The sequence below is a fragment of the Lathyrus oleraceus genome, chromosome 6 (assembly GCF_024323335.1).
Source record: "Lathyrus oleraceus cultivar Zhongwan6 chromosome 6, CAAS_Psat_ZW6_1.0, whole genome shotgun sequence".
NCBI lineage: Eukaryota > Viridiplantae > Streptophyta > Magnoliopsida > Fabales > Fabaceae > Lathyrus > Lathyrus oleraceus.
The window spans coordinates 463,022,391-463,049,337 of NC_066584.1; the positions used below are offsets into that span (position 1 = coordinate 463,022,391).

Consider the following 26,947-nt stretch of genomic DNA (forward strand, 5'->3'; position numbering starts at 1 on the left):
AGAATGCACTCTTCACATCCATTTGGAATAGTTTAAACTTCAGGATGCATGCTACCCCTAACAGCAATCTGATGGACTCAAGCCTAGCCACAGGAGCAAATGTCTCATCAAAATCTACCCCTTCAACTTGAGTGTATCCTTGAGCTACTAGTCTTGCTTTATTCCTAGTAATTACTCCTTTCTCATCAGATTTGTTTTCGTAGATCCACTTGGTACCAATGATGTTGGTCCCTTCAGGTCTTGGAACTAGCTCCCATACTTCATTCCTTTTGAACTGCTCAAGTTCCTCTTGCATGGCAATGATCCAGTATTCGTCAGTCAGGGCTTCTTTCACATTCTTTGGTTCAACCTTGGATACAAAGCAGGAATTTGAGCTTATTCCCCGTGACCTGGTAGTCACACCACTATTGGGATCCCCTATGATAAGATCCTTAGGGTGGTCTTTCTGAATTCTGATAGATGGCACTTTGGTGGTTGCATCTGCTTCACATTCAGGAGGAGGTTCCTCTACTTCTTCAGACTTGACTGGAATGTCAGTTGAACTGTCAAGGAATGTTTCAACATCCTCCATGACATCGGTTCCTTCCTCTTTATCGTCCACAATAACATTTATGGATTCCATCAGGACATTGGTCCTGTAGTTGAACACTCTGTAGGCTCTGCTGTTAGTGGAGTATCCCAGAAATATACCCTCATCACTTTTGGGATCTAGCTTCCTTCTCTGTTCACGATCTGTGAGAATGTAGCATTTACTTCCAAAGATATGAAAGTACTTCACAGTGGGTTTTCTGCCTTTCCATATTTCATACAGAGTGGATGAGGTTCCTTTTCTCAAGGTGACTCTGTTGTGAACATAGCACGCGGTATTCATTGCTTCAGCCCAAAAGTGCATGGGGAGCTTCTTTGCATGAATCATTGCCCTGGCAGATTCTTGAATAGTTCTATTTTTTCTTTCAACTATTCCATTATGCTGAGGGGTTATAGGGGAGGAGAACTCATGACTTATTCCTTCAGAAGAGCAAAACTCATCAAACTTGGAATTCTTGAACTCCGTACCATGATCACTTCTAATCCGGACCACACAACTGTCCTTTTCCCTTTGAAGTCTTATGCACAGGTCTTTGAAGACATCAAATGTATCTGACTTATCTCTGATGAAGCTTATCCACGTGTATCTGGAATGGTCATCAACCACCACGTAAGCATATTTCTTCCCACCAAGGCTTTCAACCTGCATGGGTCCCATTAGATCCATGTGCAGCAGTTCCAGAACTCTGGAGGTTGTGGGATGTCCCAGCTTCGGATGTGACATCTTGGTTTGCTTGCCCACTTGGCATTCTCCACAGACTCTTCCTTCATCAATAAGAAGCTTTGGAATTCCTCTGACTGCTTCCTTGGATATAATCTTCTTCATTCCCCGTAAGTGGAGATGTCCAAGACGTCTATGCCACAGCTTCACCTCCTGTTCTTCCTTGGTTGAGGAGCATATTGTTGAAAAGTTAGAGACTTTAGGTTCCCACAGATAACAGTTATCTTTGGACCTGGTTCCTCTCATAACTTCCTGATTGTCACCATTAGTCACAATGCATAGCTCCTTAGTAAACTGAACATGAAACCCTTGATCACACAGCTGACTTATGCTGATGAGGTTTGCAGTTAGTCCTCTTACTAACAGCACATTATTCAGTTTTGGAACTCCAGAGCAGTCCAGCTTACCCACACCTTTTATTTTTCCTTTGGCACCATCACCAAAGGTCACATAGCTGGTAGTGTGAGGTTGAATATCTACCAGTAGATTTTCCATACCAGTCATATGTCTTGAGCATCCACTGTCAAAGTACCAGTCTTCTCTGGTAGAAGCCCTTAGAGCAGTGTGTGCTATCCTAGCATACCATTGTTGCTTCTTGATGGGAACATAGCGCTTATATGGTTTATGCTTAGGCCTGACATGCGAGGCTTGGTTAGGGAAACCATGAATCCAGTAGCAGAAGGCTTTTATATGACCAAGTCTACCACAGTGGTGACACCTCCACTCCTGGTATTTCCTCTTCTGATGATCATTCATCCTAGTTCCTCGATGTTGAGACATTGGCTTTGACTTCCGCTTGAACTTCTGAACTTTAGCCTTTGGGCGTTTGTGTTCAGCTGAGGATCTTTTCCCAAATCCTAGGCCAGATTTGGTTCCAGACTGCTGTCCCACCTTTAGAATCTCTTCCAAGGTGTCAGTTCCCTTATTCATCATTCTGATGGATTTAGTCATCTGATTCAGCTTGGAGGTCAGCAGGGCTATCTCACCATTTAGACCCTCTATGACAGACAGTTGCTTCTGTCTCTCATCTTCCAGTTCCTTGATGAGTTTCTTCTGCTTTTCTCCTTGTGCACGCACTTCTGCACTGGTGGTACACAGCTTCTTATAGGCTGCAGCAAGTTCATCAAAGGTCAGTTCATCTGCACTTGAGTCATCATCAGAGGCACAAACACTGGTTAGTGCAGTGACATGTTTGGCAGATTCTCCTTCAGATTCACTTTCAGAATCTCCTTCAGACCATGTGATAGTTAGCCCCTTCTTTTGCATCTTGAGATAAGTAGGACATTCAGCTCTGACGTGTCCATACCCTTCACAACCATGACACTGGATTCCCTTGCCTTGGTTGAACTTTTCATCAGAAGTTGATCTTTTCCTGATGTCAGACGGGATGTTCTTGACATTAGGTCTCCCTCTTTGATCAATCTTCTTCACGAACTTGTTGAACTGCCTCCCAAGCATGGCTAAGGCTTCTGATATACTGTCATCACCTTCAGTATATCCTGCTTCTGACTCTTCTTCAGCATTAGATACAAAAGCTACGCTTTTGTTCTTCTTTTCAGTATTCTCACACAAGCCCATTTCAAAGGTTTGGAGAGAACCAATGAGCTCATCTACCTTGATATTGCAGATGTCCTGTGCCTCCTCTATGGCTGTGACCTTCATAGCAAACCTTTTAGGCAAGGACCTGAGAATCTTTCTTACAAGTTTCTCTTCAGCCATTTTCTCACCTAGTCCACCAGAGGTGTTTGCAATTTCAAGAATATTCATGTGAAAGTCATGAATAGTCTCATCCTCTTTCATCCTCAGGTTTTCAAACTTGGTGGTCAACATCTGAAGTTTGGACATCTTCACCTTGGAAGTACCTTCATGAGTTACCTTGAGGGTATCCCAAACTTCCTTAGCTAGTTCACAGTGGTGCACCAGCCTGAAGATGTTCTTACTGATTCCATTGAACAATGCATTCAAGGCCTTGGAATTTCCAAGAGCTAGTGCCTCTTGCTCCTTGTCCCACTCTTCTTCAGGAATCTGCACACTGCCTCCATCCTCACCTGTCTTCGTTGGATGTTCCCATCCTTTGTTGACAGCTCTCCAGACTTTGCTATCTAGAGACCTTAAGAAGGCTATCATACGAGGCTTCCAGTCATCATAATTAGAGCCATCCAACATGGGTGGTCTATTTGAGTGTCCTATATCCTTGTCCATGGTACTAGAAAGTAACTTCCCTAGATCTCACCCAGAAATTCACAGGCAGGGTGCCTGCTCTGATGCCAATTGAAATTCTAGTTATCAGACTTTAGATGTCACACGGGTTGTTATGACATCCAATTCTGCACAGACAGGAATTATGCAGAACTTAAACGTAAGTGCAGTAAATAACACAAGTAATTGTTTACCCAGTTCAGTCCAACATGACCTACATCTGGGGGCTACCAAGCCAGGGAGGAAATCCACTATTAGTAGTATTAATTCAAAGCTAAACTCACCCGTTTACAACTTATCACTTAATCCCTACCCAATGCAATTTCAATCTTACACTAAGATCAGAGTTCCTACTCACTCCCCCTCAATCACCTCAGTGATTACTACCTTTAATCAATATTAAAGACAATTTGAAGTCACACTTCAAACAACTCTTGATTGTGCTTCACAGCTTTAATCAAGATACACAGCACTCACGCTTAAAAGCTTTGAGCGACACAACACTTACAACTCAATGAACACCCTATGCCACATCAATCATCTACTTGATAATGGCTTGGCTTACAAGATACGTCTAATACAAGACTCATAAAAATACAGCAGTGAAGTATGATGGACACACAAAATCTTCACGCCTCAAAATCCCCGAAACTGAATGAAGGAACGCCTTCCTTTTATATTGCAGTACCTGGGCTTTTGCACCTGTATTCTCCTGAATTTAAGGTCACGCGAGTTCCCATAAATTCAACATTTAGGTTACTAACAAATAGGCTATTTGTTAGGTTCATTAAATGTAGCTTGGTTGTTGATTTCCTAGATTTTCTCTCAGCTGTTGAATCCCTGAAGAATAGCCTGAGAAAAAGCTGAAACAGAAAACTGAACAACCTACAATATAGCATATGCTGTCAGGAATGAATGTCACGACATTCAGCTTGACATCAAGGTCCATATGCTGAGTCTGTTTTTCCAGAAAACAGACTGTACAATTTTGCTGACCTGTACATGATCAAAATGACCATACTACAGTAACAGCTTACATTAATAAATGTCAAAGTGTCCAATTTAACATTTACACATTTGGCCTTAAGTTAGTTCTGTTATTCTCTTGAAGAACAGACTAAGTAACATGCTGAAGTATAGCAGAACACCACTCTGTCTAATGTTCAGTAGCTGCTGTCAATGATGAATGTCATAACATCCAGTTTGACATTCAGTCAGTAGGCCTTATGCCAGGTCTGGTCTTTCCTTGATAGCCAGACTGGAAATAAATACTAAGTTCTAACAGAACACCAGCTGTTCTATTCCTTAGTATCTGCTGACAGGTATGAATGTCACAGCATCCAGTTTGACATTCAATAAATCCTGTGTTAGCTAATCCTGCAGTAACTACTCAAGTGTGTCATGACATCAGTCAAGACATCAGAGTACAGTTAGATATTCTAACCTACAATGTAGTCACACATACATACCATGTCATGACATCAGCCAAGACATTAGTAACCAGCTAGTGTTTTACCATATAATGCAGCCAATTAAGCACCTACAATTGTGCTCCTTTGCCTCTGTTAGGTTTGTCTTCATCGTTGCTCTTGCTCTGGGAACTAATGTCTGACACCTTGTCTTGGACATTTGTCCTCCATTTTCTGTCCATCCTTCTTAAAGATTTATTAAAATTTCTCCCAACAAGATCTATACATCCGATAGACTTTCTTCACTTTCACATTGATCTTTATCCTTTTTAGTGTTGGAAAAAAAGGTTATACGCTTGTTCTTCTTTTTTGACATGTCATTTATAGCCATCTCAAAGGTTTGTAGAGAATCAATGAGTTCATTAACTTTGATGTTTCTTAGGTCTCGTGCTTCTTAAATAGTTGTAACCTTAATATCAAACTTCTTAGGTAGTGATCTGAGAATTTTTCTGGTCAGCTTTTCTTCAAACGTCTTGTCTCTTAAGGAAAAAGAAGTGTTGGCAATGTCACACAGTCTGATGTTGAAGTCTAAGATAGATTCATCTTCATTCATTCTAAGATTCTCAAACTTTGTTGTGAGGAGCTGAAACCTTAAGATACATACTTTGGAGGTGCCTTCATGTGCAATTTTGAGAATCTCTCGTGCCTCTTTGACTTCAGTACATGTTTTGATCAATCTAAACATGTTCTTGTCCATGCCATTGAAAATAACATTCAAGGCCTTGGAGTTTCAAAGAGCTTAACCATCTTAAGGCTTTAAGATTGATGTTCCGTCTTTAGAGGTAATCACAGGGTGTTTCCAACCTTTTTCAACAACCTTCCATGTTTTGTTGTCCATGGATTTGAGAAAATCAAATGTCTTGGCTTTCTAATAATCATAGTTGGTGCCATCCACGACAGGTGGTCTATTGACTAATCCTTCATCCTTAGTGTTGTCCATTTGAACATAAATATTCTCCCTATAGCTCACCCAAATAGAATAGGGTGCCTGCTATTCCAATTGAAATTATGTTCTTAAGGAACAGATGTTGGACCAGATGTTAAATCCAATATGTTCAACATTTTATACCAGGTTTGACAGATAATATAAAATAATATGATAAATCATAAATCAAATAAAGAACACAAGAGAATTGGTAACTCGGTTCAATCCAACTCACCTACGCTTGGGGGGGGGGGGGGGGGGGGGGGGAGCTTCCAACCCAATAAAGGAAATCCACTCTCAATAGAACTAGTACAAAGTGTCTTAGATGAACAACCCTTGTTCAATGCCCATCTTCTTAATTCTACCAGTGTATTTATATTTAGGAATCCCCATAAATATGAGTCCCATATCACTTTCTTTCAATCACTAACCCTAGTGATCAATATAATAATCAGAATATTGACTGTTGAATTATAACTCAACTAACAAATCAATATATATATATATATATATATATATATATATATATATATATATATATATATATATATATATATATATATATATATATATATATGAATACAGATGATAGAGTGGTGCACAAACAACAAGACAAAAGAAGGACTCAAAATAGAAACTCTAACACAAAGATTCTTCAATACTTGTGAACAATTCAAACATTAGGTTTGAGTCTCCTTAAATAGAAATGCAACTTATAGACTTTTCTCCAATGGCCATAATATTTGATTAGATCCAGATTTGTAGTGGATTCTGTTTTGATTTTTTTTTCAAAAACCTCCAACAAAAAGATTTAATTTGTTTTGATTCAAATTTAAATCTCTATATAATTAGATGTGATCTTATTAAATATGCCAAAGAAAACTAATTAACAAATTTCTAAAAGATAACAACCAATCTAATTGAAACACAACCATAATTTTTACTCAGAACAACAATAACCATGGTCTGCTGACAAAGGCAAGATGTTATACACATGCTGGAACATCGGTTCCTACATGTGTCATTTTCTTCACCAAAACATCTTGAACAATCCATGTTGTTTTTCAAAATGTATCCAATCTAAAGGAACAACAATTAGGTTTCATACCATCAGGTGAAGATGACTTGGTAGCCAAGGAAATATGAGTACTAGAGACATCATTGGCTTTAGAGTTGGAATTGGGTTGTGATTGTTGTAACAAGCCAAAGAGACTATGATATTGTTCTTGAGTAAAATCAAAAGACTTGGAGCTCGAAGAGCATGAACCAAATGTGTCATTGTTTCCCTTGGAATCATTATAACTACTTACTTGAAAATCCTTGCCTTTGTTCTTTAGTTCTGAAGGATGGTCATGTTTCACAAAATAAGTGTCAATAATGTGATTTGTCCTACCATAATGAGTACATACTCAGTTTGTGCCTCGAGAGGGACCTCTCCATTTCCATTTGGGCTTGACTTAAGAAGTATTAGCCAAGAAATTTGCAGCGATGGAAGACTGGTCAAATGTATCAGAGGGAGGAAGATCAAGAATATGAATAATAAGTCCTCTTTCTTATTGAATAACCAATGAGAAAAAGTTATCAATGTCTGGTTATGGATTCATTGGTATTATATGTGATTTTATTTCACTGAACTTCTCATTGAGGTCTTTAAGAAAGCGTGTGACATAGTCTTAATCATGATAAACCTGTAAAGAATCAATGGTATTGCAACTACATTGAATCGATAATTTACAATGAGAAATGGGACGGTAATTCTCCAACTCATCCCAAAGAACCTTCATCTTGGTGAAGTAATCTGAAACATCCAAAATACCATTTTGAAGCTTGTAAACTTCTTCCTGAATATCAGAGATTCAAAAAATGTCACTTTGTGAGAATCGAGTCTTGAGATTTAACCATACTACAACTTCATATTTGATCCAAAGGATTGGTCTAGCAATGGATTCACCAATGGACCAATGAATCCATGCAAGAACCATGGTGTTGTAACGTGATTGTGGTTCATACAACAGAACAAAAATATTTGGCTTAGGAAGAGTTCAATCTACAAACTTTTCTTTGTTATTAGAGATCAATGAAATATGCATTAAGTGAGCCCAAGAATGATAATTCTTGTTATTCAAAAAGGATGAAACAAGAATGAGAATTGGACTTTAGTTAGGGTGAAGATAATATGAATTAGAATTATTGGTTGGAAAGTCTCCATAATTGACAAGGGCCATTGGATGAATAAGCAAAGAAGAAGAAGAAGAAGAAACCAGAGGTGAAGAAAGGATGTGGAAATTGCTCGTGATACCATATTGATGGAATAACCTGCAAAGGAGAAAACTCATGTTTATTAATGAAGTTGTGATAATTTGCATATATTGAACATGAGAGAGATCTTCCATATATAGAGATATCAAATGGAAGTTAGTTCACTAACAAACTAGATAACTTTCTAATCAACTAATTAACTATAAAAATATAGAAACACATAAAACTTGTACATCAAGTAACTAGTACACCCTCTGGTCACTATTATAAGCAAATTTAACTTTTTTTGGTACAGTTGACAATTAATGTATCTAGTCAATATATGGACTATGTACATTAATTGTCAAATGTACCAAAAAAAACAAAATTTTCTTATAATAATGAGTGAAGGGTGTATATCTAACCGGGTTCACCATTATTCGTCTACTTCTTTTGTTGACTATGAACTTTAGACTAAAAAGTAGTAAAATCGGTTAAGTATGATCCCTCGGTTTACATCATTGATCCTTAATGAACTTGAGATACACAACTTGGCAGCCGATTAAGTGATTGAAGACGGTGCTTGCTCCATGGAGGGGGGTGGTTTAACTGCAATCCATATGACATAAGTTTAAGTTAAATAAGTATGTTCAAGAAACCTAGTTAAATTCTAGGTTAATATGTGTAAAATTGAATTTAATTGCAAACCCCTCTTGTGAGGTTTAGACTTTGTTCGGGAGTTTGAAGGAGCAGGGAGGTGAAGGCTTTGAAAAATATGAATGATGTTAGGTCAAATAGTATATTCATCCAAGTCCCACATCGGGTAGTAGGAAAAAATAGAATTTGAGTATTAATATAGATAGAGATAGTTAGTTTTAGTTTTCTACACACTAATGATCATCAAGAGGGGGAAATATTCACATTGGGCCAAACACTCACCTAAAGGTCAATGACTCACCCAAACAAGTGAAAGAGACACCACATATTCACCAAAAACTTTAAGGTGATAGGTGTACGAATCCTCTTACTTATAAAATGTTCAACATCCACTTTCTAAGCAATATGGGACTTAGAACTCACACTTGTTTCTCAACACAACTCACACTTGTTTCTCACCAATCTCCCCCTCAAATGTGAGTTCATCCACTATGCTCACCCTCAAGCGGAAACTCTTTCATCCACATGCTTGTACCGCCATTGAGATACACTCTTATCTCGTCATGTGTACTTCAATGGAACACGCCGCCTGACCACCATGTCAGGAAGACTTTCGACAGAAGAAGTCGGTCCCTCATTCGAACCAGACTTTAATACCACTAATAGGTCATCAAGAGGTGGAAGCATTCAATTGGGTGAAACACTCACCTAAAAGTCAAAGACTCATCCAAACAAGTGAGAGAGACACCACATATTCATCCAAAATCTTAAGGCGATAGGTGTATGAGTATTCTTACTTATAAAGTGTTCAACATCCACTTTTCTAAACAATGTGGAACTTAAAATTCACAATTGTTTCTCAACACAACTCACAATTATTTCTCAACAAATGATTGCGTGAAAAGAATTGAAGGATTTTGGTTGCATAAATTTTGGAGGGTTTGTGTTTATTCATAACACCAAAAAAACCCTAATTTAAAAAAATTCAAAATTCATATTGAATGAGGATTTTGAAAGATTTTTTTGAAGGAGTTAGACAAATTATTCAAATATATCTTTTGATGTTATAGTATTTCAAAAATTAAAAATATAATCACTATAAACATTATTTATCATTCTAAACTATTTTTTTTCTAAATAATATTAAGAATTTATCAATATTTTTTTATTAAAAAAATATATTTTTTAAAAAACTCCCAACTCCCAAATAAAACCTAAACAAAGATAGAATTTAGAATGAAATAAATAAATAAATAAATAAATAAATAAAAACTTACGGAATATCCACATTATGATATAATGTGAAATGTAGTTACATAATTTCAAAAAATGTTGGCCTACAAGCATAGTATATTTGTATCATTTTGAAAGGATATAAATGGTGGCGAGTAATTTGGTTGAATCTAAAACACTATCAAATTGAAGGAATAATTAACACATACTAGTACTAGTATTACTTTTCCGGAGTGGATTAATTCGTCTGAGAAATCATAAAAAGAAACCTAACAATAGAAACTTCTACATAGGTTTGTAAATTCCATTCCATGGAACTTGGTGACTTTTATGGCCTGCTGTATTTGCCCGCTTGGTTTGGAAAAATATGGATTCCAACTACTTCTAGGTTGACTTGGAAACCAGGTGTTATTCGTGTGCTAATTATCCTCAAATTTTTAATGTTTCTACACCTAAAAGTCAAAGCTGTAGTCAAAGTCTAGAAAAACTAAGTACTGTTAATTATAAATGGGAAAAACTGACAAAACAATAAAACTTTGGTTATAGGAAGTTAGCCAAAGTTTTCTTTAGGTTTATACATACAATAATGATTAATAAACACAAATTTTAAACATCTAACCCGATTAATTACATGATTTTCCTTTTCTATATTTACACGGCTAAAAAGAAAAGAATTTTTTTTCCCCAGCATCATAGGATGTGAGAGTGTTGTTCAATATTGAGAGAAGTAGAGATACGATTAACTACATGTGCGTATTAGGATATTAACGATAGTAGAGATACCGAACTTTGTCATGAAATTATCATTATGATTGTTTTTTTTTGGAATTGTGGACAACTTTAAACATTAATGTTTTCAAGAAGGATGTCTTTATTACTTTGGATTAACATAACATTTTTTATGCTTATTCAAAGTGTTTTCAATGAGACCGATGTTCATAGGAGTTTTTTCCTGCCTTGCCCCTATTTTGAAAACTTTTTTCCACTATATCCCATTTTGAAAAAAAAATTCCAGAGTACCTCCTTTTTAAGTTTGGGCTCGTCACTTCAAGTGACGAGGGGGTGCTGAAAGATTTTTTGCGTCATGGGCTCGGCAAATGGAATGACGAGGGGGTGAATGAATTTTTTTTGCCTCATGGGCTCGTCACTTAAAGTGACGAGGAGGTGCAGGTTTTAAATTTTTTTAATTCTGTAATTATTTAATTCTTTAATATTGAATAAGTTTTTAATTGAATAGTTTTTTTTAATTCTTTAATTCTTTAATTCTTTAATTCTTTAATTGAAAAATAATAATTAATATATTTTTTTTTAATTCTTTAATTCTTTAATATTTTAAATAGTTTATTAAATACTAATAATAATTAATATAATTTTTTTTAAGTCTTTAATTCTTTAATATTGAATAGTTTTTAATTGAATAATTTTTTTTAATTCTTTAATTCTTTAATTCTTTAATTGAATAATAATAGTTAATATAATTTTTTTTAATTCTTTAATTCTTTAATATTGAATAGTTTATTAAATAGTTTATTCTTTAATTCTTTAATTTTGATATAATTTTGATAATTTTTAATTGATTTAAATAAATTGTAAATAATTATAGTTTTTAATGATAATAAAAAATTTGTGATATTATTATTTTTGAAATATTAATAATAAAAATGATTAATTGATATAATGGAAGCAAATTCATTTTATTGATATAATGGAATAAATACATTTTATTGATATAATGGAAGCAATACATTTTATCTATAGTGACCGCCTGTTCCACATCTTGTGCCAACTTTTTTGCGTTTTCCCTTGCCCAAGTCTTCTTGTCTTTGTCTTACGGGAGACGGAGATGAGTCGGAAGACAATTCATCAAGGGCGTTTTGTTGTTGTTGTTGACTTTGACGTTGTTGTGATGTGTTAGGAGGCATATGCATAACGTCGAGTTCTTGAACGCCAAAAGAAGGCATACTCATTAAATGGTCATCAGTGAGCTCAAAGTTGGGTAGTGAATGTGTGGTTTGTGTGTAGGTTTCGGGTGGGGTGTTTCGGATAGGAGGATAATACACATCATCAGGGTTGTATGTGGGAGTGGGATGGGCGTATGTGGTGTTAGAAGGTTGGGGTTGAGAATGAGGGTTTGAGTATTCAAAGTTGGGTTGAGGAATTGGAGTGTATTGTATGGGTGGGCGTAGGTTGGTTTGTTGTTGATATTGTTGGTTGTAAAAGTAGTTTGTTGGAGGGAATGGAGTTTGGGGATTATGGTGTTGGGTTGAGGTGGAATAAATGGTGTGTTGTTGGGTGGTCTGGATGCGTTGGTATGATTGTTGAGCTGAGGATGATGGTTGGTTATGTTGTTGCGGGGGTGATGTTGTGTGTTGGGTTGTGTGTTGGGTTGAGGAAGCTACACGTTGACGGGGATCATCCAAAAATTGTGTCGGAGCAACGTGCATAAAAGGAATTGATAAAAACCAATTCATGTATTCTCTACCCGGCTTAAACTCACCAATGACCGAGTTTCCTTGTAACACCAAATGCCTTCTTCTTTTCCATTCTTTCAGCTCTTCTTTATTTAAATCTTGCCAATGCGTGTCCCAAGCTTGGACCATAGTCATGTTATGGTGTTCACTTAGACATCTTGGCGGAGACGGTATTTGTTATTCAAATCCAAATTGGAGTTTGACTCGATCCGTCTGATGCATCTCAACGGTATAGAAACATATGATATATGTTGTTGCACTCCATACTCGGCTGTCATTATAATCAGGCACTGGATATTGTATGTACGACCTCCAAATAAACTGTTAAAAGAAATATAACTATTAGAATGTATAAAATAAATAACTTTAATATTATAATTAATATTAGAATGTATATAATAAATTTAAATAAGTTAAATATTATAATAAATCATTCTTACATCTTTTTCTTCCATGTGTTCTATTGCAACACGGTACCCTTGTAAATGATGTCGAGGATTAGTTCGATAATTCATACCTCGTTTGCACCATCTTGCATATTAAAAAAAAATACGTTAAAGTGAGGTATAAATAATTTTGATAAATATAAATTGCATTTAAATGAAAATCGTTACCTTAATGCATAAGGAAATGATGGAACCTCGTTACTAACCGGGGCTATCAAGGGTATGCGTGTGAATGCCCATACAGTTAGTAATACCACACATCCTCCTATGCTCTTTACTCCTTTATGGGCCGCCTTGCACATATGTCTATATAATGTAGCCAAACAAGCAGAACCCCAACTGTATGAATTACATTTTTCAAGGTCTCCTACTAAAGGTAACCAAGAAGAATGCAACAAATTATGACTTTTATCTGGCATTAAAAAAGTAGCAATTAAAAGTAAAATATAAATTTTTGCATGTAAAATATTTTCTGCCTCGGACGGGTTAGGGTTATTTTTGAGTTGCGTTAATACTGCTTCTAGCCAAACAATTTTGACAGAAGCCCCATTTTTATCCGAGGCGGTCGGTTCGATTCCCAAATTTTCCATGTAAACGTCATTGGTTACGTTTGTTGGCCCATTGACAGCTTTTCCATGGACTCGGAGACCGAATAACATGCTCACATCCTCTAATGTGATGGTACATTCACCGGTTGGTAAATGAAATGTGTGTGTCTCCGGTCTCCATCTCTCTAACAATGCCACAATGAGTTTAGAGTCTACTTTTAGACTTGCAATTTTTGCCACATTCGCAAAACCTGCTAGCTCCAAGTACGGTATTATAACCGCACTTGGTTGAATATATGAATGCGAATGAACCCGAAATTTTCCATCTTGCTGAAATTAAAATAAATAACAATAATGAATGTTTGGTCTAATAAAGAACGAAAAAAAACGATAATTAAAAACGATAATAAAAATGAATATTTGATTGAGACTTACGTATTCGGCGATGTTTGCCGCCGTCCCACGGTGTGATTCGCCCATCCATAGGAGAGACATCTTGAAAGGTAGTGTAGAAATTGAAGAGAATAAATATTTGATTAGGGAAAAAATGTGTGTAATAGAAATTGTAGGTAGATGATGAGTAAGAAGTGTAGAAGTATTGAATATTTATATGGGTAAAATAATAATAAAAAAATGTGGTAAAATTTTGAATAGTATATGATTAGACTCTTGCATGGCATGGAATGCATGTAAAAAAAATTGGAATCGGATTCCCCTGCAACATGAGATTCCCATGCTGAAGGGAAAACTCAATGAAAATTTTCTGCACCTAGTGCTCGTCACTTTGATTGACGAGTTGTGCCTACTTCTTCATCAACTCATCAAATGGAATGGCGAGTGCATTCGTTCTCTTCATCAACTCGGCAAATGGAATGGCGAGGGCTTTATGCTTAGGGTGTTGGCTCGTCACTCCAAGTGACGAGGTATCACATGCAACTTTCAGCACGCTTTTCCCCTCTCTCTCCTCTATGTTACTTGGATTTTGTTTTATTATGTTTACCAAATTAAATTGATTTTTCCTATAAATACTACTACTACCTCATTTACATTCATCAACTCAAATCCTCAATTTACATTCACACAAAATCAAATTCATATTTCCTATAAATACTACTACTACCTCATTTACATTCACCAAACCAAATCCTCATATATTTTCAAACTAAACTTACATATCCATGGCTCAAAGAAATTTAATTGTTTCTATCCATTCCGAAGGATCACTTTTCACATGTTCAAATGAGGGATTCTCATTTTGCAATACGAATGTAACTATGTTCAAGATCCACATCAACTCCGACTATTTTCATTTAAAAGACCGTATTGAAAAGAAGTTGCAACGTTATGTTGAAGACATCATTTATCGTCAACCATTATTTAATGGAGATGATAATACCGTCTTTCACATAATGACACCGATTAAGACTGACGAAGATGTCAGATCGATGTTTCAATGTCATGTAACATTATCTCAATTACCCAGCATTGAGATATATGTTCGTCTAGTTGATATTCCCGAAGAACAACCGAGTGACAATGTTGAGGAACAACCGTCTCACTGTTATCCAACGCAATCTGTACAGTCACACGACTATGGAATGAGTCAAGCCATTGACGAAGAGCCGACTCAAAATAATGAACCTTTCATACCAAATGAAGAGGTGGGCGAGAATAGTGAGGATGATCTTGAGGAGGTTCGATTTGAAGATCTTTTCGGTGTTAGCGATGACGATGGCAATGAGGAAATATTAGACACACCGGATGTTGCACTAAGAGCGCAACCAATTAGTTTGTACAATCCACCTGCGCACATGCAAAATATAAGTTTGGATGATGCCGAACCAAGCTCCGTTTTCGGCAGTTCCATACCAACTCACAACTCTGACGAAATTGAGGAGGGCATAGAGTATGAAGATAAGGAAGAGTGTCTTCTGGCGTTGCAACAATGGCATATAAAACGTAGTCTAGATTTCTCTGTGGTTAAATCTGACAGTGTACGTTTTGTCATCAAATGTAGAAATGCAACATGCAATTTCAAATGCAGGGTGTCTTTGCGCAAGGGCAACTCAAGGTGGAGAGTTGGTAAGTCTAGTGGGCCTCATACGTGCACAACCACTTCCATGTCACAAGACCATACAAAACTCAGTTCAGAAATGATTAGCAAGAGCATAATGGAGCTTGTAAATCGGGACGCTTCTCTTAAGGTGAAGGTTATCATTGCTCATGTTGTTGAGAAATACCGGTATATCATATCATACAAAAAGGCATGGATTGCAAAGTGTAAGGCGGTTGAGTCGCTCTATGGAAATTGGGAGACATCTTACAACGATCTTCCGCAGTGGATACTTGTAATGAAAACATATCTGCCAGGTACCATTATAGAATTACAAACCCTACCTGTGATTTCAAATGATGGTTCATACTTGGGTGACCAAAGGATATTTCATCGTCTGTTTTGGGCGTTTAGACCATGTATACGTGGCTTCGCGTATTGTAAACCAATTGTGCAGGTTGATGGAACTTGGTTGTATGGCAAGTACAGAGGGACTCTGCTGATGGCTGTGGCACAGGATGGGAACGGGAACATATTTCCGATAGCGTTCGCATTGGTTGAAAGTGAGACAAAGGAAGCCTGGAGTTTCTTTCTTAAGAATTTGAGAATGCATGTTACCCCCCAAGCAAATCTATGCCTAATATCAGACAGGCATGAATCAATAAAGAGTGCATACAACAACCCGGAAAATGGATGGCAATTTCCTCCTTCATCACACGTCTATTGCATCAGACATATCGCGCAAAACTTCATGCGGGAGATTAAAGACAAGGATCTGCGGAAAATAGTTGTTAACATGGGTTATGCGTTAACAGAGGCAACGTTTAACTACTATCGGGGGGAAATCCGAAAAACAAACAACGACGCTTTATCATGGATAGACAACATCCCTCGCGAGAAGTGGGCAAGGGCATTTGACGGAGGGCAACGCTGGGGTCACATGACAACTAACCTAGCAGAAGCAATGAATGCGGTGTTGAAAGAAACCCGGAACCTTCCAATCACTGCATTGGTCAAATCTACGTACTATCGTTTAGGATCACTATTTGGTAGAAGAGGCCATCAGTGGACAAAAATGTTAGCCTCTGGGCAGGTTTTCACTGATAACTGCAACAAGGGGATGGCTGAGGAAGTCATCAAAGCTAACACGCATAACGTCATGCAGTTCGACCGAGAGAGATTTTATTTCATGGTCCAAGAGAAGATTAATCATAACGACGGTCGACCAACCGGAACTTTCAGCGTTGATCTAAGGAAACAACACTGTGACTGTGGGAAATTTCAGGCATTTCACTTACCTTGCTCCCATGTAATCGCAACATGTTCGAGCATACGCCAGGACTATTCCATTCACATTCCAGACGTCTTCAAAATTCATAACGTCTTCAAGGTCTATCAGGAGAGTTTCCTAGGACTTCCCCATGAGGAGAATTGGCCATAATATGAAGGATTTACTCTTTGCCACGACGACTCTATGAGAAGGAGGAAGAAAGGGCGCCCAAACAGCACCAGGATTAGAACCGAGATGGATGACGTTGAGAAGGAGAAGAGAAGGTGTGGAATTTGTCACGAAATAGGACACATACGTAGGAAATGTCCTAATGTTGCAGGATCATCCTAAAGACCTCCCAGATGATTATCTTGTTGTTTTAAATATCCCTTCAGATGACTATGTTTATTTATTTATTTATTAACTACTATGCACATAATATATATAAACCATTTTGTATTTCTAATGTCTTTTGGGAACAAACATTTATGAAATACATTTGTTAATCAAAGGGTTATGGTTACAAAGTAAGACCACATTAACTAAACAACAACAACAACCAACACAACTGGTAATTAAAAAACTAATCAACAACAACAACCAACACAAGTGGACCTTCAACTCCTCTATTAACTTCACCACTATGTGCCGAAAACATACACTGGACATCTTCACCATTTTCTATACGATCCAGGTAATACATGTACGTACCATCGGGGCTTGCATCAGTCAACGTTATGTATGGACAACGATACTCTACTTTCCTCACATTCATACGACGCCCGCCCAACTGTCGGAAGCCAGTGTGGATGGCAGAAATCAGTGTTCTGAAATTCCATTGCGGATCAAGGCAAACACTCATTTTTTCACCGTGTCCATAAAATACAAGACCACAAACAGACATTATGAACTAAAGAAAGGATTTGGTGGTGTGAGTTACATTTCTACAAGTTCTGCTACTTATACAAAAATTAATAAGTGAATACTCGGCAAATCATTGGCCGAGACAGTAAAAACACAAAAACTTTTTGGCGGGAAAAATATCATTCCCAAAAAAAGATTGACATTTTGGAGGGAAAAATAACAATTTTATTATTAATATATAAAACACCAACTATTTCTATTATTAATATTCTAAAAATTATTCATTTTTATTAATAATATTTCAAAAATAATAATATCACAAATTATTATTATAATAATAATAATAATTATTTGCTATTTACTATCTATTATAAATTATTTATTATTTATTTTAAATATTTTTTTATAAACAAATTATTATTATTTTTAATTAAATCAATTATATTAATTAAATATAGAATTAATATATAAAAAACAATTATATTAATTATTATTAGTATTTAATATACTATTTAAAATACTATTTAAAATAAAAACAAAAAAAAAAGTATTCCTTTAGCAACTCGTCACTTCAAGTGACGAGCCCATGAGGCAAAAAAATTTCGTCCACCCCCTCGTCATTCCATTTGCCGAGCCCATGAGGCAAAATATCTTTCAGCACCCCCTCGTCAAATCAAGTGACGAGGCCCAACTAAAAAAGGGGGTAGACTGGGAATTTTTTTTCAAAACGGGGTATATTGGGATTAAATTTTTAAGAGTGGGGCATTTCAAGCAAAAACTCATGTTCATAGAGAATCAAAGTAGCATGGCGCCAAAACCAATACGAGTTGGTATACCATTACAATTTCCATCTACAATAATAATAGTGCAAGAGTAATTTTGGAAGTTATGTGCCCTGTTTAAGGTTTAATGAAGAAAATAAAGAAGGAGTGCTCCATGTAACACGTAGTTGTCGCGACGCGAAAAATGATCATCGAGTACTCGCACGCTCGAGATAATAGATTTGTCACCAATTTTATTTATTTCAAAAAGAAAAAAGGAAAGGGAAAATATCAATAAAACCTTAAAAGAAAAAGAAAATGACTGTCACAATCAATTTTGGGTTCCATAATTGATTATGCAAGGGGATGATATTAACACCTCTCACATCAGTTGTACTCAATGAGAACCTTTTAGTTAGAGTTGCGATTAGAATGTTAGCATATGTCAATTGTTTTCTTCAAGTAATTAATAGTGTAAAAGGAAAGAAAATGGGTCGCAAAAATGTTTTTTATTAGTGTACCTGACAAGATTGTGAGTCTTTCTCCTATGTATCTTCAGGTGCGATGGAGAATTCAATGATACGTAGTTCTGGGTAGAAAATATTTGCTTATTGGTCGATTTTAACAAAATCTATTTTATCATAATCGACGGAAAATATTATTTACCCATAACAGTTTAGAAGAGTGGATGTTTGCATCACACTGAATGGATATCTAAATATCAACATTCGCAGGAAAAACGTCATTTAACTCACTCACACTTATGGTGGACGAATCGTTATTTTGCATCGTCTCGAGACGAAATATCTTTCATTTGTGAAAAGGGTTTCGATCGCGCAGGGGTGAGAAAATAAGTTTGATGCGTTTGGATATTTTTGAATGATTGATGAATATTCAAACGGTAGGCTAATTACGCCCATCACACGAACATTCGGGAAAAATATAAGAAATTACTTTCGCACAAATCCTTTTTTCAATCGAATTATTTATGAAATTCGTGTGGCGAATCAAGTCGTATTTTTTTTAACGGACGACAAGTATTCAAACGGTAGGCTAATTACGCCCATTACACGAATACTCAGGGAAAATAGAAGAAATTACTTTCGCACAAATCCTTTTTTCAATCGAATTATTTATGAAATTCGTGTGGCGAATCAAGTCGTATTTTTTTTAACGGACGACAAGTATTCGAATAGTAGGCAAATTACAATCACCACACGAATATTCGGGGAAAAGAGAAGAAATTACTTCCGTCCTAATCCTTTTTCGTCCAAGAAAGAGTTAACTTGATTCGATTATATAAAAGTGTTTTGATGTGATTGAAGAACGTCCAAACGGTAGGCTAATTACGACCATCACATGAACATCTGGGGAAAGGAGAAGAAATTACTTCCGCCCAATCCTTTTTCAATCGGTTACTTATTGCGAAATAAATTTAATTAAGTTATGAAAATAAGTTCGAAGAAAAGTCGTGCAAAATAATCGAAGCGAGTTAACACGCAAAGGTAAAAGCGTAAAAATGCAAATGGAGTTGACGTTAACGAATAGTAACGCGAGGTCGCGATATTGGTCTGGTCACCTACCTCTCGTAAGGTTGCGAGTTTTTTCGTATGACCACGAGTTCTTTCATATGGCCGCAAGTTCTTTCGTAAGGCCACAAATTCCTTCGTGTGACCACAAACTCTTTCATAATGCCATAAATTCTTTCGTAAGGCCACGAATTATCTCGTATCATCACGAATTCTCTCGTATGACCTTTTTAAATGCAATGATATTGAAACGTCACGTGCCAAATACGAATTGAATGACGGATTGCTACGCGATACATAATAATCGAAAATGGATTGAAATGCGTACAAAAACCAACGCAAAGAAGCGAAAACGTAAATAAATGAAACTTAACGTGGAAAGACATAACGTAATGCAAAGACAATTTGGATTTCAGAACATCAAAAATGACGTCCTCTGTGAGCTCAAAATCAACAGGAGGTTTTGCACCGTTGAAGTACACAAATGTGAGATACTAAAATTGAGACATAGTGAGCTGGGATGTCAACGGGGCAATGAATGTGCGGAGGATGTTTCCCCACTCCTCGCCCACCCCCCAATATTTTCCCCATCCCCATCCTCCGTCACAGGGGAATATTATTCCCCATCCCCACAGATCCCCACGGAGAATCGGAGATCCACAAAGGTCGAGTCTTAAAAAAATTTCTATATATTTCTCGATCAAAACTATAACACTAGTATTTCGTTGTTTTTTCCTTTTTTTAAAAAGATATATTTTTAATCTTTATTTTTTAAAAAGATATATTTTGAATTTTTTTTAAAACACATCTTCTATCAATAAGAAAAAAAGTGCAAAAACACTTGCAGTTACGAAAACATAACTACTAATTTACTAATTGAATGAAAAATAAGTTACTAATTGAAGTGTAGTGAAGTCGAAGAGTAATTACCATAAACCCAATGAACAAAGGATAGTGGTTGTTGTGATGATGATGGTGAGAATGCATGAGATGAGGAATGGAGAACGCAAAGAGAATTGAGAAAAGAAGAATAGGAGACGGTGTGTACACTGTATCTAATGGATGGACTTTTATAGGGTTGGATACTTGGGTATTGAAACAATCCATTATACACTAAAACAAAAAAAATAAAATGATTCATCGATAACTCTTGATTTTCTAATATATTAATTATTATTTTAATGAAAAAACATGTAAAATTATATAAATATATATTATATAATATATTATATATAAAATTTAAGTAGTATGGTCGGGATCGGGGAATCCACAGGGTGCATGGTACTTTCCCAATCTCCATCCCGAAGTGTCATCGGAGAACTTTTCCCTCCATCCCCGTCCCCACGGGGAAGAAAATCTCCAACTTCGGAGTTCTACACATATAATCCCCACAGGGATCCCCATTAACAAATGCAAATTGACATCCCTAATAGTGAGTTGTTTTTATTAAAAACATACGAGATATATTTATACAAGTTTTAAACCATTATGAACAACACAAAACTATCGATGCAATCACAATCCTACAAAAGTGTCGACATAATCACAACAAAAAACAGTATAAATCTTTTGATACGCACCAACTATTTCAACAATCCGGTAAAAACCTAGACCTGATTTTTTGTATGAACTATCGGATTTTTGCGACTGAAAGAAAATTTTACAATATAAAATTAATAAATAAAATAAAAAGGACATTTTTGCCATTATAAAAATTTACGAGGGTAAGAGATTGAATTGAGGGTGTGTCAGGTAGATTTCTCCCAAAGGCCAAACCAAAATGGTTGACTACTTTTATATGGGCCTGACTCATGGGCCATAGTGAAGGATTTCCCGCCATTCTGTTCTTCTCTCCTTCACTGCAAATGCAACGCAACGCAACCGTTTCAGATGAAGACGATAACAATCACAAATTGAAATTGATTTGGTACACAATTTCAAATGTTGCAAACCCTAGTTGCACCCGCAAGCTTTCGCTTCTCGAATCGAATATCCCTCCGAAGCTTCACTGTTCGTGCATTCACTTCCTCTACCGATTATGAAGATCAGTCTCGTGGTGGCCTCCCTCGATTCTTCTCCGAAACTCTCCCTCCTTCCAAGGTATTCTCTTCCCCAATGATTCTTTCACAACAAGATTTCTATAAAATCAATCATGAATTTGACTAATAGGTGTGTTGCTTCAATTTGGAAAAAAAATCAGTTGATAATACCTCTCTTTGTTGAGCTTTGTTGAGTGTAGAGTAGACACAGTACTTGATTTTTTTGAGCGGGGTTTTAAGCAAAAGTTCATAATTTGGGACTTGTAAAGTTAGTCTTTTTAGGCTTGCTAAGAATTCATACTTTTCTGCAAAACCATTGCGGTTGGGATGCGTTTTTTTGTTTGGATTGGCCAATGGTTTGAAGATATTTATTTGTTTGTTTTTGTTTTTGTTAATTTTCACTCAGGGTAATGTTATTCGGGTAAAAGGCGATGAATTCTGGCACATGACTAAAGTATTGAGGTTGTCCACCAATGCTAGGTAACCATTATTCGTAACAGCTAGTGAGTGGAAGGAAATTTGTTTGATTTTCAATTGATTTTGTCTTTGAAATTGGATATTTCTTTTGACAAATTGAATAGTCTTTCAAAGTTATAGTTATAGACATTTGATTTCTAATGAGCATTAGTGCATTCGGTAAATCACAGTAGATTGAATGTAGAACATTCCATGTCTACAAACCTTGTTTGTCTGTTATTAAATGCTAGTTCTTTTTATGTGGTAATGGGAAGGGGTGAGGAGAGTTTAACTATGCAGTGGATTTTCAATGGTTTCTATCAATATTTTGGTTCTTATTTTTTGTTGATGTTGTTTTCTCAATCACTATTTACTCTGCTTTTTAAGTCAATGGAAGTAAAATGTAAGATAGTTATTGCCCGTGTTTCTAGGCCATGTTTCAGTATTTCTGTCTAGCACCATGAGCTAGAATATTTTTGTTTACGATCCAAATTATGATGTTCAAGGGTACAGCTCTTCAATGGGAAAGGGGGTCTGGTAGAAGGGTGCATACAGAACATTGACCGCACTGGACTTGATTTTGTTGCATTAACTGATCCCAAGTTAGTACCTCCACAGAATTCACAATTGCATGTTTTTTCTGGTTTTGGTAAGTTGGTGTAGTATTGCTCTATTGAAGAGAAATTACTTATTTATGATTACTTGTTTTCAATACCTGACTTTACCACTTAATTTTTCACATGTTGAGAATCTTACAGGTACTCTGAAGGGTGGCCGTGCCGACTGGCTTGTAGAGAAGTGTACAGTATGTTTCAATAGCATATTGAAATTTTATCTGGTTAGATTAATGCCTCTATATGTTATGGTTGTTTTTCTTCCATTCATGACTCCATAGGAACTTGGAGCCAGTAGTGTTACTCCTCTATTGACTGAACGTTCTCCGTCAATCTCACAAAATCGGGTGGATAGACTGGAACGTGTAATTTTAGCAGCATCCAAACAATGTAAATGTTTTTCCTTTTTGCATTTGAAGCCAAACATTTATTTTGCTCCTTTCAGAAATTTCATTGGCCTATTTAGACTGAAGTTTTAGAGTTGGGTCTGAAATGAAGGGTGACCCCATTTTGATTTTGGTCAGTGAACCATTTTGTCTTATTGCCTCTTTTTTAGGCCAACGACTGCATGAAATGATCCTGAAACCTCCTGTAGAGATTGGTGATATTTTGCATCTTGTAAGTTCTCCATTCTAACTACATGGCAAGAAAGTTGCCATGAATTTTAATTGTAGTAATTTTTTTACCAGGGAAATGTAAAACCTATCAACATTGATGATTCCATCTTATGTATAAGTGATATATTTGTTATTTCTCTTTTTTTTTTCTTGGAAGTTGGAATTCTTTGAATTAAATAGAGATTTGATTCCAGTGGTGTTAGGTGTTAACAATTCAATATATGTGGCTACGTAATCAATTTATGAATTATGCTCATAGAGTTCCAACACCTGTCTTTATGATCATAACTTGACCTATTTTCTGTCATTTAGATTGCGCAATCAGAGCTATCTCTTGTTGCAACAGCAGAAGCAACTCCTGTTCTTAATGCATTGTCATTGGGAAAGGAAACTAGTGGCTTACTCATAATCGGACCAGAAGGCGGTTAGTATACTTAATAAGTCTAATCTCACTTTATTGTTTCACCACATGTCTAGATATTTGGTAGTGAGTTGAGTTTAGCTGTAAGGTTAATTATCCTGGTAAATTCTCCCTGTTTTTATCAGGCTAAAATCAAAACGCGTGTGATTGGCAAATAATTGTTGTGTTTCTAGGAAGGGTAGGTTTATCATCAGGCTCAAAGTTAAATTAACGCTAGTTTATGTTGTACTGGTGTCCTGCAGATTTCACTGAGAAAGAAGTGAATATGATGATGGAAGCAGGTGCTAAAGCTGTTAGTCTCGGGCCTCATCGTCTTCGAGTTGAAACTGCTGCAATAGCACTTTTGTCTACTGTCATGTTATGGTCTGACTCTCAGCAAACTTCAGTCTCTTGACTCATCTGTATATTATGTTGGGTCAGACATGATTATATTCTACAAACAATATATATTTTGTATTACTTGTCTGTTAGGTTTAATTATTCTAAGTTCACATTGGGGATGAAGATATCAATTATCTATTTGATAGTTGGGTCTTGATCTATTTTTATCAGAATAGATTTGTGTTCTCCCATTGTTTTAAAAAATTCCTAAACAACACAAATGACTCATTTTTCATCGGTCAAAAATGAAGCTGTAAATGTCATGCTTTGATGAGTATGATTCGTGTTAATGAATGGTGCAAAAAATTATAGTTATTTGTATTGTATGTTGTTTTAAATGAAATTACATCTCTAAACAAAGAGTAAATTTTTAAACAAATGTCATGAGCCAAAAACACATTTCAACTTCTCTTCATTATTAGACTCATAGTCGTTGTCTAAAAAAATATTTTTTTTTTGGTCTCTTAACTTAGGGTGTGTTTGTTTGATGGAATGAAATTATAATCTCGGGAATATTATTCTTCAGAGTATTATTGTTAGTAACTTTTGAAATTATAATCTCAAAAATCAATGTGTTTGGAAAAATAATGCATGAAATCTGAAGTGTTAATGAGGAGACATTCACGTATCTTTTGAAGATTCCACTAATGTTCTAGAGTAAATCAAGATTTAGAACTAGTCCAAGGTGTGACACATTGGTGAATAATATGTTAGAGACATTCAATTCAGTATTTATAACTGCAAGAGCCAAGTCTATTGTGACTATGATTAAAGTGTACCTTATGCAAATGTGGGAGACCAACAGGCAGAAGATTATCAAATTTGATGGTAACATTCTACCAAATATCAAAAAGAGAATGGAAAAGGAATCACAAAGAACAAACCATTGGATTGTTAGGTAAAATTGTGATTTGTGTACTGATGAGTTGTTATAAGTTGTGCTTTGTTGTTTATTGATGGATTGTTATGTAAAAATTGTGCCTTGTGTTTTCTGCATCTGTTACAGGCGTGTAGGTGAATTTGACTACGGTATTAGGCATATATCATTCAATGGAGAATAATTTGTTGTCAATCTTTCAAAACGTGAATGTTCGTGGACTATGGTATTAGGCATATATCATTCAATGGAGAATAATTTGTTGTCAATCTTTCAAAACGTGAATGTTCGTGTAAAAGGTGGATGTTGTCAGGGATGCCATGATGTCATGCAATTTCATACATGAAAGATCAACACTTAGAAGTTGATGATTTTGTGTTTGATTGTTGCAAAAAGGATTTCTATGAGGCTTGCTATGCAATAGTGCTGATTCAGTTAATGAGAAATCTCTATGGACAAAAATAAATGTTAGAACAAGATGTTGTGTCTACAATTCATCTCTAAGGTTTTGATGATAACAAAGGATGAAACAAATTGGTATCCTAATAAATTTATCTAAGTGTGCAAGACTCTAACAGAAAAAGGACCAGATAGACAAACATCTGACATCACGCAAGTCCATAATACACAACTTAGAATAAATAGAAGCATACGTTCTGACTCTGAAGAAAAGGAAGCTCACAGAGTCTGACGGTAGAAGACTCAGACACTCTGAATCTGAAGAGTTCCACACAGCTACTCTGATGAGTTGTACTCCGAAGAAGGCTCTACAGAAAAACATATCAAGAACTTCTGAAGAAAATCTACTCTCAGCAACTATCTGAAGTATACATGCTGAACAAGAATATCTGAACTCCACGTACTCTGATTCAAGGTCAACCACAAGACTTAGCTACGAAGTATTCCACCTTTGGTATGAATCCAGATTTGGAAAAGAATAAATACTCTCCAAAAATTGCAATGGAAAGGACAACGAACTTAATGCCAATTAAAGTCCATCATTGCCAAGATATTCATTAATTCCCCAGCTAATAATTTCATGTTCAAACCACTATATAAAGGCAAGATCATCATCATACCAAAAAGAAGTATACACACAAGAATACTGCAAACAAAATTACATATTCTCCTTCATCCTTGTTCAAATCTGTTTACACGAGCTATTGCTCTAAGTGTAAAACTTTATTGTTCTTATTGTGTTAATATTGCTTACTTAGAAGCACTAAACACTTCATTGTAATGCCAAAATAGTTGTTGAATATTTCCTCAAGTGACTTGTGAAGTCTGTAAACTTGATAGGGCTAAGAGATCTTTACTCTCTTAGACGCTTTTATTGTAATCTTTCTAGATTATTGGATTAAGTCCTTGTTGAAGGAGAAATCACCTTGGTCGGGTGGACTGGAGTAGCTTTGAATTTCAAGCGAACCAGGATAAACTTATGTGTTGATTGCTTTATCTTTCGTGTGAGTTTTAATTGCAAAAGTTTTTATTACCTGTGAAAACAATTCAAACCCCCCTTTCTTGTTTTTCTCTACCTTCAACAAATGTTGTTGATTAACAACCACCACCC

General features: G+C 36.0%; 2 protein-coding genes across 4 annotated transcripts; both read left to right on the plus strand.

Annotated features, from left to right (window-relative positions):
• Positions 1-14,904: 14,904 nt before the first annotated feature.
• On the plus strand, positions 14,905-16,989 carry LOC127096253 (uncharacterized). Its single transcript, XM_051034848.1, has one exon. The coding sequence runs from the start codon at positions 14,905-14,907 to the stop codon at positions 16,987-16,989; it is 2,085 nt and encodes a 694-aa protein (XP_050890805.1).
• Positions 16,990-21,788: 4,799 nt separating this feature from the next.
• On the plus strand, positions 21,789-24,685 carry LOC127096627 (uncharacterized). 3 transcript variants are annotated; one of them, XM_051035174.1, is made up of 8 exons: positions 21,793-22,072; positions 22,418-22,491; positions 22,974-23,116; positions 23,226-23,272; positions 23,363-23,471; positions 23,638-23,699; positions 24,011-24,122; positions 24,362-24,685. In XM_051035174.1, exons 1-8 carry the CDS (start codon positions 21,914-21,916, stop codon positions 24,511-24,513), a joined length of 858 nt encoding a protein of 285 aa, XP_050891131.1. In that variant the 5' UTR covers positions 21,793-21,913; the 3' UTR covers positions 24,514-24,685. The 3 variants fall into 3 exon arrangements, with proteins under 3 accessions (XP_050891132.1, XP_050891133.1, XP_050891131.1); XM_051035175.1 differs by lacking the exons at positions 23,363-23,471; positions 23,638-23,699 and having other exon boundaries at positions 21,789-22,072; positions 23,226-23,305; XM_051035176.1 differs by lacking the exons at positions 23,363-23,471; positions 23,638-23,699 and having other exon boundaries at positions 21,790-22,072.
• Positions 24,686-26,947: the final 2,262 nt, after the last annotated feature.

Excerpts from the sequence above, each read along its gene's own strand:
- LOC127096253 (XM_051034848.1), top strand. The coding sequence starts at position 14,905 with ATGACACCGATTAAGACTGACGAAGATGTCAGATCGATGTTTCAATGT.
- LOC127096627 (XM_051035174.1), top strand. The coding sequence starts at position 21,914 with ATGTTGCAAACCCTAGTTGCACCCGCAAGCTTTCGCTTCTCGAATCGA. Across the intron at positions 23,117-23,225 it reads GCATGTTTTTTCTGGTTTTG|GTACTCTGAAGGGTGGCCGT; the intron begins GTAAGTTGGTGT and ends AGAATCTTACAG. Across the intron at positions 23,472-23,637 it reads TTTAGCAGCATCCAAACAAT|GCCAACGACTGCATGAAATG; the intron begins GTAAATGTTTTT and ends CCTCTTTTTTAG.